Source organism: Ranitomeya variabilis, chromosome 5 (genome assembly GCF_051348905.1).
Source record: "Ranitomeya variabilis isolate aRanVar5 chromosome 5, aRanVar5.hap1, whole genome shotgun sequence".
In the NCBI taxonomy this organism is placed as follows: domain Eukaryota; kingdom Metazoa; phylum Chordata; class Amphibia; order Anura; family Dendrobatidae; genus Ranitomeya; species Ranitomeya variabilis.
The window spans coordinates 577,359,329-577,373,398 of record NC_135236.1 but is presented as its reverse complement, the minus strand read 5'-3'; the positions used below and the strand labels follow the sequence as shown (position 1 = coordinate 577,373,398).

The 14,070-nt window shown below is 43.1% G+C and overlaps 1 protein-coding gene across 7 annotated transcripts in view; it reads right to left on the bottom strand.

Moving 5' to 3' along the window:
- Positions 1 to 14,070, bottom strand: part of LOC143776520 (teneurin-2-like) — a 3,926,626-nt gene that overhangs the window by 2,174,169 nt on the left and 1,738,387 nt on the right. For all 7 annotated transcript variants that reach the window (XM_077265978.1, XM_077265979.1, XM_077265980.1 and 4 more), the window contains one exon: positions 7,588 to 7,701. In XM_077265978.1, the coding sequence (XP_077122093.1) occupies positions 7,588 to 7,701 (114 nt within the window). The remainder of the gene's footprint in view (positions 1 to 7,587; positions 7,702 to 14,070) is intronic.

Sequence of the window (14,070 nt, the reverse complement as noted above, 5' to 3'; positions counted from 1 at the left end):
TATGCGATTTTCATACTCATGGTCCTGTGACAACGAGCTTCTCTTCTGCGTCTCTCAGTTTTTCACTGAACATTGGGAGCTTAAGGGAGAGGAGCTCGTCGGTACATGACTAAGTGTGAAAATCGCATACGTTCTGGGGGGGGGCGCCAAACTCGGGAACAGCCCCGGGCGGCAAAAGCTCTAGCTACGCCCCTGGGAAGGATGCATGCACCGCGCTCCATCAGGCCGCGGTGCACGCTGATATTGGTAGTTCTTTGATGGCCTGATAAGCATTGGCGGCAGTGGTGAGCGGCAGGGAGCATGGACTACATTTCCCATAACTCCCTGCATAGCCGCGCCGTCTGCAAGCACGTACGGCTCTAGCGGAATTATATTTCAAAATATGTGGCGTTTACGGCTCTCTTAGCCAAAAAGGTTCCTGACCCCTGTTGTAGGCCATATCACATTCTAACTGATCTAACTGTAAAGGTCATTTAAAAGCCGGAATCGCCTTTCTTTCACCCGTAGTGAGTGCCCCTTGGTCCTTAGTATGGTTTTGGAAGAAATAGGTCATGTGCCCGTCCCTTGTACTGGTCACACATATATTTATACAAGTATATGAGATCTCCTCTGAGGCATCTTTTTTCTAAAGTAAACAATCCCAACTTTTACAACCTCTCATCGTTTTTACAGTGGTGTGAAAAAGTGGCCTAGTCTTGACTAGACTTTGGAGTGGCCTAGTCAAAGTCCTGACCTTAATTCGCTTTAGATGCTGCGGCATGGCCTTAAAAAGTTGCTTCATACTCAGAAGCCCTCCAATGTGGTTGAATTACAATGAATCTAAAGAGATGAATGGGCCAAAATTCCTCCAGATCATTTTAAAAGACTCATTGGCAGTTATCGCAAACGCTTAATTGCAGTTGTTGTTGCTAAGGGTGTCCTGACCAGTTATTAGGTTTAGGGCGCAATCACTTTTTCACATAGGGCCCTGCAGGTTTGAATTGATTTTTCCCTTAATAAAAAAGACCTTCTTTAAAAACTGTATTTTATGTTTGCTTGTGTTATCTGTGTGTAATATTTAAATTTGTTTGGTGATCTTCAACGTTTAAGTTTGACAAACATGCATAAGAATATGAAATCAGGAAGGGGGTAAACAATTTTTCACACCACTGTATGCAACTCACAAACATGTCTTGCCCAGCAGATACAAATAGTAATGAATAACATTATCAATGACTCAAGATCTTGAATCTCAAACTCCATAAAGATCTCCTTTCTTTGCAAAGTTTGATGTTCTATTGTTGTATTTCCCCCTGAAGACATCAATCACATTATTATATTGTATCACATTGTTTTGTTGTCTGCAGTAATAACAAACGGCCACAAGAGGTCATTGTCTATCCTTAGATAAGTTTGGATTTCCCTGTGTGCTGCAGTCTCCTGTGTTCAGGGATGAGAGGGTTAACACAAAGCCGTCAGGGAGGGGGAGGAGTGACTGGGGACAAACAGAAAACTAGTTCTAGGTAGTGCTGATGCATACTTCTGATGGGGTCCCAGCACTATATCCATCAGCTTCTGGAACTTGGCTTGGGGTCCCATGTAGTGCAAAGGGCAGGACGACATAGTGGTACAATCTTTTCTTTGCCGACTCCGTAAAAGACACCTGCTAATAACCCTTGGTCCAATCAAGCATGGTAAAGTTCTGGGCCTGACCCAGTTGCTCAATCAGCTTGACCACCCAGAGCATTGGGTACAGGTCAAACTTCGACACCTCATTTAATTTGTGGAATCATTACAGAATCGTAATGATCCATCCAGCTTTGGGATTATCATGATTGGGCTAGCCCAGTCACTGCGGTATTCCTCGATTACTCCAAGTTGGAGCATTGGCTTTAACTCACATGGTACGGTTTCATTAGTACCCTTACATGAGGCTCGGTGACAATGTCATGCTGGATGACAGTTGTACAACTGGGTAATCCTGAGAATAAATCCGTATTCTCCTGTACCAATTTCCACACCTCTCGCCGCTGCTGTTTCGAGAGGGTGTCCTCCTATCTTTACCTCTCCCACTGCCTCTGTCTGAACCGACATTGGAGGGTCCCCAGGTGATACGTCGGGAGTCACCTCTGTGAGCATACACTCCCGGTTCTCCCACACTTTCAACAAATTAACGTGATACAACTGTTCGGGTTTCCTTTTCCTGGGCTGGTAAACTCGGTTGTTTACTTCCCCCACTTTTTCCTCAACTACATATGGCCCTTGCCACTTGGCCATAAGCTTGTTTTCAGTAGTGGGCACCAAAACCAACACCTGATCTCCTGCTTTAAAGGAGTGGGCTGTGGCGTTTTTGCGATATACTTGGCCTTATGCTGCCTGAGCATCCACCAAATGCTCTATTATAATAGGCATGACCGCTACAATTCAGTCCTGCATATTGGCCATGTTCTCAATGACACTCTTATGTGGCGTAGGTTCCTGCTCCCCCATCTCTTTGGCTACGTCCAGCAAACCCCTAGGATGCCAGTCATATAGTAGCTCAAAGGGTGAAAATCCCGTGGAAGCCTGTGATACCTTGCGAATGGCAAACATCAAGTAGGGCAACACCATGTCCCAATCCCTTCCACTCTTGAAGACTACCTTCTTCAACATGGATTTGAGGGTTTTGTTGAAGCGGTTGACTAGTCCGTTGGTCTAGGGTGGTACACCGGCATGCACAACTGTTTTATCTTGAGGAGCATGCACAGTTCTTTCATCACCTTGGACATGAAAGGAGTCCCCTGATCAGTGAGGATCTCCTTTGGTAGCCCAAAGTGACAGAACATGGCAAACAACTCCCAGGTGATAAGCTTAGCCGAGGTGTGCTGAAGCAGAATGGCCTCCTGGTACCGAAGTGGCATAGTCTACGACTACTAATATGTGTTGGTGGCCCCAGGTGGATTTTACTATTGGCCCTACCAGATACATCGCAATCCGCTCAAAAGGTACCTCTGTAATGGGCAGAAGCACCAATGGACTCCGGTAGTTCATGGTGGGTGAGGTTAGTAGGCACTACGGACACGTGTCAAAGCACCTCTGGACCTCAGCGTAGAGCCCAGGCCAAAAAAAATGCCGCAGTATACGCTCCTGCATCTTTTGGCCCCCAAATGGCCTCCCAGCATATGGGTGTGAGCCATGTCAAGCACCACTTGATGGTATGATTGGGGCACTACCAGTTGTTATACCACCTCATCCTGGATTTTATCAACCCTGTATAATAACTCCTGGTTGATCGCCATATGTGGGAACACCGTCTCCGCATCTGATTGATGAGCCACCACATTTACCTCGATTACTGTCTCTCGTGCCCAGGTCAGAGTAGGATCCTGGAGCTGGGCTGTCCCAAACTTACCAGGGGACACTTCCAGCTTGAGGATCGATGGGGTCTCCTCGACCTCTCCTGCCAATACCTCTAGGAGAAATCTATCGGGGTTACACTCTGTCCCTAGGTTGGCAACCACTACGGGTCCTGAGTGGCATCTGGGAATGCTCGTAAATTATCTTTGAATCTCTGAAGCTGGATGATTTGCGGTGATTAGACAGCTTCAATAAATGTGGGGATTGGGTAACAAACAGGTAATCCCCACATGTGCTAAGGCTGTATAACAGCTGCAAATCATGCAGCTGCAGAGACTTGAACATAATATACAAGAATGCCCAGATGCTGGGGTAACACCCGAGCGTGCTCGGATAAAGCATTATCCGATCACATTCGCTCATCAATAGTCCCGAGGGCACAGAAGTACTCTCTCAAGAGAGCCAGGCAGGTAGTTCAGCACTTTCAGGTGACCAGCTATGGGCCGGCTCAAGTGAGCTATGGCAGTTCTGTGTCTGGGGGGATGATCTAGGGCTGGTCAAGAACCCCAACCAACCCTGGAAATGGAGGTGAGTACCTTCTCCCACTGCATGGGTCGCATTTATGAAGGAGATGAGGAAGTCTATAGGAAAACTATGATGAGGGAGAAGATTTGCCGCAGGCAGAAGTCCCTCATCCGTTTCTGTTACACAAGTTGACTGAATAACCAGGAACATTGCTCCACTTGAGAAATCAGTCAGGTATGAAGGACTCAAGTTTGAGGTGTCCTGCCTTTGTTTCCAAAATAAAAAATGGGACAGATGATATCTTTTTAACCATAAAGGCCTGTGTTTTTTTCCTCCCTTAAAAGGATGGAGGGACTGTCCGGAGAGCCCTTGTTGTAAGAGATGAATGGCTGATGCTGTTATGATTTACCGCATTGCAGCTGCAAGAGGGTTGCACACCCTTGGCTGAGGACCATGTCCAATCCCAGAAAGGATATGTAAGAAAACTTGACATTCAGAGCAGGTGAAATTAAATAAATGATTTAATCTACAATCCAACAATAAAGGTTTACAAACATTTTGGTCAACATTAGGCCTTCCTCAGTGTGCCTACTGTGCAACTGAAAACATATCAGATAGCACTTTTTATGTCTCTGTGTCAACAATGGGGTCCTCCTGGCTCTCTGAAATGTCACCATATTCATTTCATTCAAATGTCCACAGATAGTTTGCGCTGACACTGATGTACCCTGAACCTGCAGGACAGCTTGAATTTCTTTGAAATTTGATTGGGCCTTTTTATCCACCATCCTGACTATCCTGCGTTGCAACCTTTCATCAATTTTTCTCTGCCGTCCACATACAGGAAGATTAGCTATAGTGCCATGGGTTGAACACGTCCTGATTATGCTGTGCACCGTGGACAAAGAAACATCAATATTTCTGGAAATGGACTTGTAACCTTGAGATTATTGATATTTTTCAACAATTTTGGACCACAAGTCCTCAGATAGTTCTCGTCTCCACTTTCTATTCTAGATACTTAGTGTGGCACACACAATGCAAAGATTGAATCAACTTGTCCCCTTTTTACTTGGTTTCAGGTGTGATGTTTTTATAGCCCACACCTGTTACTTGCCACTGTTGACTTTGAACGAGCATCACATGGGTGAAAAAATGTTGTTTACCCACAATTTCGTAAAGGTGTCAACAATTTTGTCTGAACCATTTTTGGGGTTTTGCGTGAAATTATGTACAATTTGCCTTTTTTTCTCAGTTTTTTGTGTTGTTCCAATACACACAAATGAAATAAACATGTTTGTACCAAAACATGTGTAATTGCAGTAATTTTCAGGGAGAAATACTTCAGTTTCTGGAACAATTTCAAGGGTGCCAAGACTTTAGGTGATGACTGTATGTGACCCTGACTCCATTCCTGTCCACCTGGCCAGAAGAGTCCCCTGAACTGCTGATTGGTGGTGATCCTAGCAGTAAGCCCCAAACCAATCTTAAAATTATAACCTGTACAGTGGATAGGTAATAATTTTAGGAGACTAAATTACCCCTTTAAGCATGGAGCAACTTGTAGTTCTCACAGGCATTCATATTTTACAGTAAGTTTACTAGATTTAAGTACTCCAATTGTACTATAATCTGCTGGTTAACATTATAGACCTAATAATTATAGCGGGTTACTGTTCTCCTTATCATTGCACACAAGAATTGGTACACAGCCTTAGATTTTATAGGAATGATATGGATACGTGTTAGTTGTTCAGAAGGTATAAGGTGCAATAGGGTTTTGTGGACATGAATTAGTTCTTTAGTATAGTATTCAATTGGTCACTTGTTTACAGGTACTAATAGGGAGCGGGGGCTGTCACAATGCCCATCAATGGCTCTTTAATGTTTCATCTCTTTAGTAAAAGAAAAATCTGTCAGCAAGTTTTTGCTAGTTAAGCAGAGAGCGGCAAGACGTAGGTGCAGAAACTGGCAAGATGTAGGTGCAGAGACTCTGATTCCAGTGATTTATCACTTACTGGACTGCTTGTTGCATTTTGAGTAAAATTTGTGTTTTATCAGCAGGAGATAATCACTGGAGGATTAGTTGACTCATGCGATGTAGTCCTTCTGCTCTGCGTAACCTCAAGCCCTGCACTAATGAGCAGCATTCTACCTATGTACAGGGTGGTGTGGGTGAGGGTACACTGAGCTCAGCATCCAGCGAACTGGTAGATCTGCAGCTGAGAAACAGTGATTTTATTTAAATGACAGTATGCAGTAAGTGACACATCACAAGAATCAATGTCTGTGTCCCTACATCATGCTGCTCTCAGATTAGATAGCAAAAACATGGCAACAGATTGCCATTTACAGTTACTGTTCATGTAGCTACTACTTTACAATCAGGTCTACCCAGAGTCCTAGACACACTTTGAAAAGTGGCAAATCATCTAGGAAGTACTCTCTGTATGGGGCTGCTTCTTCTCAAGCAGTTTTAAGGCCTTATTCAGACATCCATCCAGGCTCGGACTGGCCCATAGGGTAACAGGGGAATCCCACGGTGGGCCCCTGTGCCGATCTGGGCCCCAACACCACTGTATGGGCAGAACTTGGCATAATTCTCCTTGAATCTCTCTGTACAAAAAAAGCAACATATTGTCATTCACTAATCAAATTACCCAGTTTATTATTATATAGAGATATAGGTAAATTTGTGTTTGAGGGTAGTGTAATATTTGTATGCAGGTGAAAAGTAGGCCCCCTAAATTCAATATTACTGGCGGGCCCTTAGCACCCCAGTCCGACACTGCATCCATCTATCCTTTTATACGGCTAGAACACGTACCCATAATAATCCAAGGAGCTGTCCATGTTCTCAGATTATTTTGCAGACAAGTGTTTCACAAGAAAAAAACAGACATGGCCATATTTAATCTGAGTCACAGGCTGAATTACCTAGGCAAGTCTAGGGGTCCGCCAGTAACATTGCAGTCAATAGGACAAACTTTGTCATTTATTTATATCTTCATGTGAGAAAATTTCTGATGGTAAAACCTGACACACTGACAAACCGTGATGTGTGCATGTCAGGAGAATCACTGACGTCCGAGGCCTTGCACGGTCTGGGGGCGCTCTCTGCATTCAGCACGCATAGGAGCAGCTTCAGGGGAATTTTTCTATAACTCCCAATGCTGCAATTAATGTGGAGATTCTGAATGCATTCACATACCAGAAGCCAGCATGTTGGATAGGACATTGTGTGAGCTTTCTATATAGTCAGTCTCCTTTATGTCATGTATATTTCTGCAGAAAATACGTTATGAACAACATTACTATTCTTATGCAAAAAATTCACATTGGTATGTGCAATAATATGCAATAAATGCAAGCGATGCTGAAAATACAATATGCACACAAACCATACCCATTATATTTAGTACATTCAGCCCTATGTAACAACAGAGCTCCTCTCGCTTTGCTGCCATTTACTACATTACTCATCATTGTGTGGTAAGAATTTACCTCCAGGGACAAAAAAAGGACCAAAAGGAAAGAGAAACCATGACAGCGATATGACTTATGATAGAAAATACCTCTATTCATCTACCTGTGCTGAAATGTGCTAAAACTGATGCCTAAAGTCAGAGAGGACGCTTAGCAGGGGCATTTGCACTCCCCTCTGGCCCACCGACACGAGAACCTAAGGTCTGCAGGCAGAATAATGGCTGTCAGTCGCTGAGGATACAGCACTAAACAGAAACTCACCTTTGCCTCCAGATGGCATTGTCGCCACATCATCGCTGCTTGTCCTCATGCCATTGTTGAATGTATGTCCGTCTGCAGGCTGGAGCTGCCAGTTCAGCCCGAGGAGATGCATTGCTGCAGGAGACACAAGGAGACGACCAGTCAGTATAAAATGCATTTATGCCCCTTCTGTGCACAAGAGCATCGAGGTCAGTCCTCCTGTCTGAGAGCACAATTATGCAGGCAGAATAGAGAAGATAGTGTAGACACATTATTAACCCCTGTAGGGCCACACTAGTTTGAAGCTCAGATAATCTAAATATTACTACTAAATTTGCTTCCTAATAGAATACATGTTTCTATGAGTGTATTACACCCTTTTCAAGAATAAATGTTTTTTCTATTATTAGTATACGGAGATATTTCCAGTTATGTTTCTGTATATGACAAGGTTGGTTCAAATTTTCACATTCAAATCAAGATATCTGTAAAGATTTGATAATTTCTAAATGACAGAAAAAATATTTGTGAGAATTCAGATAGTTTGGCAAAGCTATCTATGGATATCTGCACACAACGTCTTTTAGACACTGACGTACCTGCAGAGTTTTGCCAGACGTCGCTTCATGCCGGCGTCTTTTGTCTTGAAGCGTCTATTTCTGGCTTCTTTTTGATTGTTTTTTTTTCATTATTTTCTTTTGTTCTCTCTTTTTTAAAACATTTTGATATAAGCTGTGGAACAGCTTCCAAGCAAAAGCCTCCTGGAGAATGGTCAGGCCACTTCTTTTAGCTGCTTCACGGCTTTTGAAGCTGGATACAATTAAAAATGCTTCAAAATATTGACCATATCATATGCACAGCAAGTCTTTTTGACATTGCAGTGTATGTGTTCATGCTTTTGATGCTTTTGTAAAGTACTTTTTCAGCCACCTTCCTGAGTAGTCCTGCCTGAAAAAAGCATTGTGTGCACATATCTGTAGGCTGATTTTACACATCTGACATCTACAGTCTAAGTATGAACTGCAATGTCCGGACAGGCTGCAAATGTGATGATCTGAATTGTAAGCCTGAGCCAGACACAACTAATGCTAAGTTGTGTAGGCTGTGCACTGCTCTGACATCCGTAACTGGGAATATTCTGATCTGACTCTAGAATGAATCCAGGCCATCAGATACTGATGCAAGGGAATGATCCCATAGAAAAAGGGGAAACAAAGTCAGAAAAATGGAAACAAATGTATATTCTCTGTACTCATATATAGATATTGCTGCTTTACCTTTCTGTAACCTTTCTTATGTTCCCTTAGTATAGAAAGAAAACAATACAGTGCAGTCCCTGACAGAAGTTATGTTGCTTATCCATGTTACAGTGGGGCAAAAAAGTATTTAGTCAGTCAGCAATAGTGCAAGTTCCACCACTTAAAAAGATGAGAGGCGTCTGTAATTTACATCATATGTAGACCTCAACTATGGGAGACAAACTGAGAAAAAAAAATCCAGAAAATCACATTGTCTTATTATTACACCATTTTGTCTTGCCAAAATCTGACCATTCTGTGTTCATTAACTGATCAATATTTCTGCATTGATGCCAATTTATTTTCTTAACCTAAACCACATTTTGGAGGGTTTCAGATATCAAAAGAATAATTTGTACAACCAATGGATGAATTTAACGTCAGGTTATAAGCTTTTATTTACGTAATATGGATAAGCGACATAACTTCTGTTAGGGAGTGTCGAAGCTGTTCTTGGAAATGTGTCATGCTGCCGGCTTTACATGTGCTTTTCCTGCTTACGTTTTCCCTCATTGCAGCAAACTGTAGGAAAACTCTACAGGACCGGAATAGGACAGGACGCCTTCATACACACTATATCGTAGAAAGACATGATAGTGTGCTATATATTGTGAACAGAATTATTTCTGAAATTGTATCATCTGGCTGCTGAGAAGAAAAATGCCTACTGATGGACCATATTCAGGCTATTGTTATGACTTTTGCATTTAGAGGTATATTCCCTTGCTATTAAAGTTTACAGGGTGCAGCAGTTATTATTATTGTTTATTTATATAGCACCATTGATTCCATGGTGCTGTACATGAGAAGGGGTTACATACAAATCACAGATATCACTTACAGTAAGCAAACTAACAATGACAGACTGATACAGGGGGGAGAAGACCCTGCCCTTGCGGGCTTACATTCTACAGGATGGTGGGGAAGGAGACAATAGGTTGAGGGTTGCAGCAGCTACGGTAGTGATGAGGAGGAAGCGGGATCAGTGCAGGCTGTAAGCTTTCCTGAAGAGGTGGGTTTTCAGGTTTCGTCTGAAGGATCTGAATGCGGTTGATAGTCAGACGTGTTGGGGCAAAAAATTCCAGAGGATGGGGGATATTTGGGAGAAGGCTTGGAGGCGGTTGGGTGAGGAGCGAATAAGTGTGGAGGAGAGGAGGTCTTGGGAGGTCCGGAAGTTGTATGAAGGAAGATATCGGGAGATTAGTTCAGATATGTATGGAGGAGACAGGTTATGGATGGCTTTGTAGGTCAGTATTAGTAATTTGAACTGGATACCCTGAGGGAATGGGAGCCAGTGAAGAGATTTGCAGAGAGGGGAAACGGAGAAGTAGCGAGGAGAGAGATGAATTAGTCAGGCAGCAGAAGTCAGGCAGCAGAGTTAAGGATGGACTGGAGAGGTGCAAGAGTGTTAGCAGGGAGGCCACAGAAAAGGATGTTGCAGTAGTTGAGGAGGGAGATGTTGAGGGCATGCACAAGCATTTTAGTAGACTGACGGTTGATTTAAGGATGGATTCTGGAGATATTTTTGAGCTGGAGGCGACAGGAGGTGGAAAGAGCTTGGATGTGCGGTTTAAAGGACAGGGCAGAGTCAAGGGTTACTCCGAGGCAGCAGACTTCCGGTACGGGAGAGAGCGTGATGTCATTAATTGCGAAAGATAGGTCAGGTAAGGAAGATCTACGAGATGGAGGAAAGACGATGAGTTCAGATTTGTCCACATTGAGTTTGAGGAAGCGAGAGGAGAAGAAGGAGGATATGGCTGATAGACTCTCCTGAATTCTGGACAGCGGAGAGGTGAGGTCTGGGCTAGAGAGGTACAGTACAGACCAAAAGCTTGGACACACCTTCTCATTTAAAGATTTTTCTGTATTTTCATGACTATGAAAACTGTAAATTCACACTGAAGGCATCAAAACTATGAATTAACACATGTGGAATTATATACTTAACAAAAAAGTGTGAAACAACTGAAAATATGTCTTATATTCTAGGTTCTTCAAAGTAGCCACCTTTTGCTTTGATGACTGCTTTGCACACTCTTCGCATTCTCTTGATGGGCTTCAAGAGGAAGTCACTGGAAATGGTCTTCCAACAATCTTGAAGGAGTTCCCAGAGATGCTTAGCACTTGTTGGCCTTTTTCCCTTCACTCTGCGGTCCAGCTCACCCCAAACCTTCTCAATTGGGGTTATCTGGCGTAGCACCCCATCACTCTCCTTCTTGGTCAAATAGCCCTTACTCAGCCTGGAGGTGTGTTTGGGGTCATTGTCCTGTTGAAAAATAAATGATGGTCCAACTAAACACAAACCGGATGGAATAGCATGCTGCTGCAAGATGCCGTGGCAGCCATGCTGGTTCAGTATGCCTTCAATTTTGAATAAATCCCCAACAATGTCACCAGCAAAGCACCCCCACACCTCCTCCTCCATGCTTCACGGTGGGAACCAGGCATGTAGAGTCCATCCGTTCACCTTTTCTGCATCGCACAAAGACACGGTGGTTGAAACCAAAGATCTCAAATTTAGATGCATCAGACCAAACTACAGACTTCCACTGGTCTGATGTCCATTCCTTGTGTTCTTTAGCCCAAACAAGTCTCGTCTGCTTGTTGCCTGTCCTTAGCAGTGATTTCCTAGCAGCTATTTTACCATGAAGGCCTGCTGCACAAAGTCTCCTCTTAACAGTTGTTGTAGAGATGTGTCTTCTGCTAGAACTCTGTGTGGCATTGACCTGGTCTCTAATTTGAGCTGCTGTTAACCTGTGATTTCTGAGGCTGGTGACTCGCATAAACTTATCCTCAGAAGCAGAGGTGGCTCTTGGTCTTCCTTTCCTGGAGCAGTCCTCATGTGAGCCAGTTTCTTTGTAGTGCTTGATGGTTTTTGCCACTGCACTTGGGGACACTATAAAAGTTTTCCCAATTTTTCAGACTGACTGACCTTCATTTCTTAAAGCAATGAGGGCCACTCGTTTTTCTTTACTTAGCTGCTTTTTTCTTGCCATAATACAAATTCTAACAGTCTATTCAGTAGGACTATCAGCTGTGTATCCACCAGACTTCTGCTCAACACAACTGATGGTCCCAACCCCATTTATAAGGCAAGAAATCCCACTTGTTAAACCTGATAGGGTACACCTGTGAAGTTAAATCCATTTCCGGTGACTACCTCTTGAAGCTCATTAAGAGAATGCCAAGAGTGTGCAAAGCAGTCATCAAAGCAAAAGGTGGCTACTTTGAAGAACCCAGAATATAAGACATATTTTCAGTTGTTTTACACTTTTTTGTTAAGTATATAATTCCACATGTGTTAATTCATAGTTTTGATGCCTTCAGTGTGAATTTGCAATTTTCATTGCCATGAAAATACAGGAAAATCTTTAAATGAAAAGGTGTGTCCAAACTTTTGGTCTGCACTGTAGAGTGTCATCAGCATAAAGGTGGTACTGGAATCCATGGGACTTTATGAGTTGTCCCAGGCCAAATGTATAGATTGAGAAGAGTAAGGGTCCTAGAACTGAGCCTAGGAGAACTCCAACAAAGAGAGGGTGGGATGAGGAGGTAGTGTGGGAGTGGGAGATGCTGAATGTACGGTTGGAAAGGTATGCGGAGATCCAGGATAGGGCGAGGTATTTGATGCCAAAGGAGGTGAGGATCTGTAGTAGGTGGCAGTGGTCAACTGTGTTGAAAGCAGAGGACAGGTCTAGAAGGAGGAGTATAGAGTAGTAGTTCATATTAGATAGGGAGTGGTAGGAGGGGGTAGTAATAGGAGGTATGAGCTGTGGGGGTCCAGGTTTGGGAGATATGTCGCCAGCAGTGAGGGGAAGCAGAGAAAGGGTGAGCAGGTGGGAGGAGAGTGGGCAGCTTGTTTTATGTTTTATTAGGACAGATTTGAGGTTGAGGAGCAGCTCAGCAGAGGAGGTCAGGTGGGGAGGAAAGAGGGAAGGGGAGATGATTACTTGGTTAGAGGGTGCTGGGGTTTGGGGATAGCGAAGAACAGTGAGAAATAGTGGAGCAAACACTGCAAAGGCATATGTAAATATGGTGAAAGAGTAAGATGGGTTAATAGAAAAGCTAGATCCAAGTAATAAGAAGTACTTACTCAGCAGACATACCCAAAAGAGACAAATACATAGAGTGGGGTCCTGACTCCTGCCGTGACTAACTGCCATTGAAATAACTGCACTTCACAATACTTTAGCTGCCGTGATACTTTTGCTGCTGGGAAACGCATGCCTGACCCACACGCGTGCCCCCGTAGAATGCAACTAAATTTATAGGGCTAAGTAAAGGATCAGTTGAAAGGGATTGTGGGACCTGATTTGGGATAAATTAGCATTTGGCTAACACACCGGGGAGGTTACACAATCAAAGCCACTTGGCCTGGCTACATCCATATGCTTTTATGACGCAATCAGAGTTCTTAAATATAAGATGAAGCAGAGCTGGGAAGGCTAACCTTTCCCACACCAAGCTCTCTAAAGACATTGTCTATTGACACTGAGCTGCTTATCAGAGGGGTGGGTGTGGTCAGACTAGGTCTCACCTGCTGCTGTAGCACAGGCAATGATAGTCACCTTGAGTTAAAACATTCATAGTAAGTAAATAACAGTGCCCAGCCTAACACGTGACGCATCACTGAATTCAGTGTTTTAACCCCTACCTCATGATATTCTCATTATATAGCAAAGACCTACTAACTGTGAAGTGAGATTTGCATTGAAGCATCGCTACAACCTGTTCATTCTTAAGTTGGGTGCGGATCAGATCACCTGCAATCATTAGGTGATGGCATATTGTAGAGTAAGCCATATGGCTTGTCCTTATTTAATTAGATAGATCGTGGTGGCTTTGATGACAGTGCTGCAAACTGTGTGATTCAACATAACACAACAGTATGACCAGAGGCTCGTACACCCTGTGAAAATTATATACAGCTCTGGCAAAAATTAATAGACCACTGCAAAATTTTCAGTTTGTCTGATTTTTCACTATATAGGTATATTTTTCAGTAAAATGTAAATTGCTCATTTATTCTATAAACTACTGACAACATGTCTCCGAATATCCAAGCAGTAAATTTTGTATTTTTTTTCTGAAAAAAGAAAAATGGTCAAAAACAAAAAACAAAACAGTGCTTCCAGAGTTCAAATAATGCAAAGAAAACATGTTCATAATCATTTATAAACAACAATACTAATGTTTTAACTCAGGA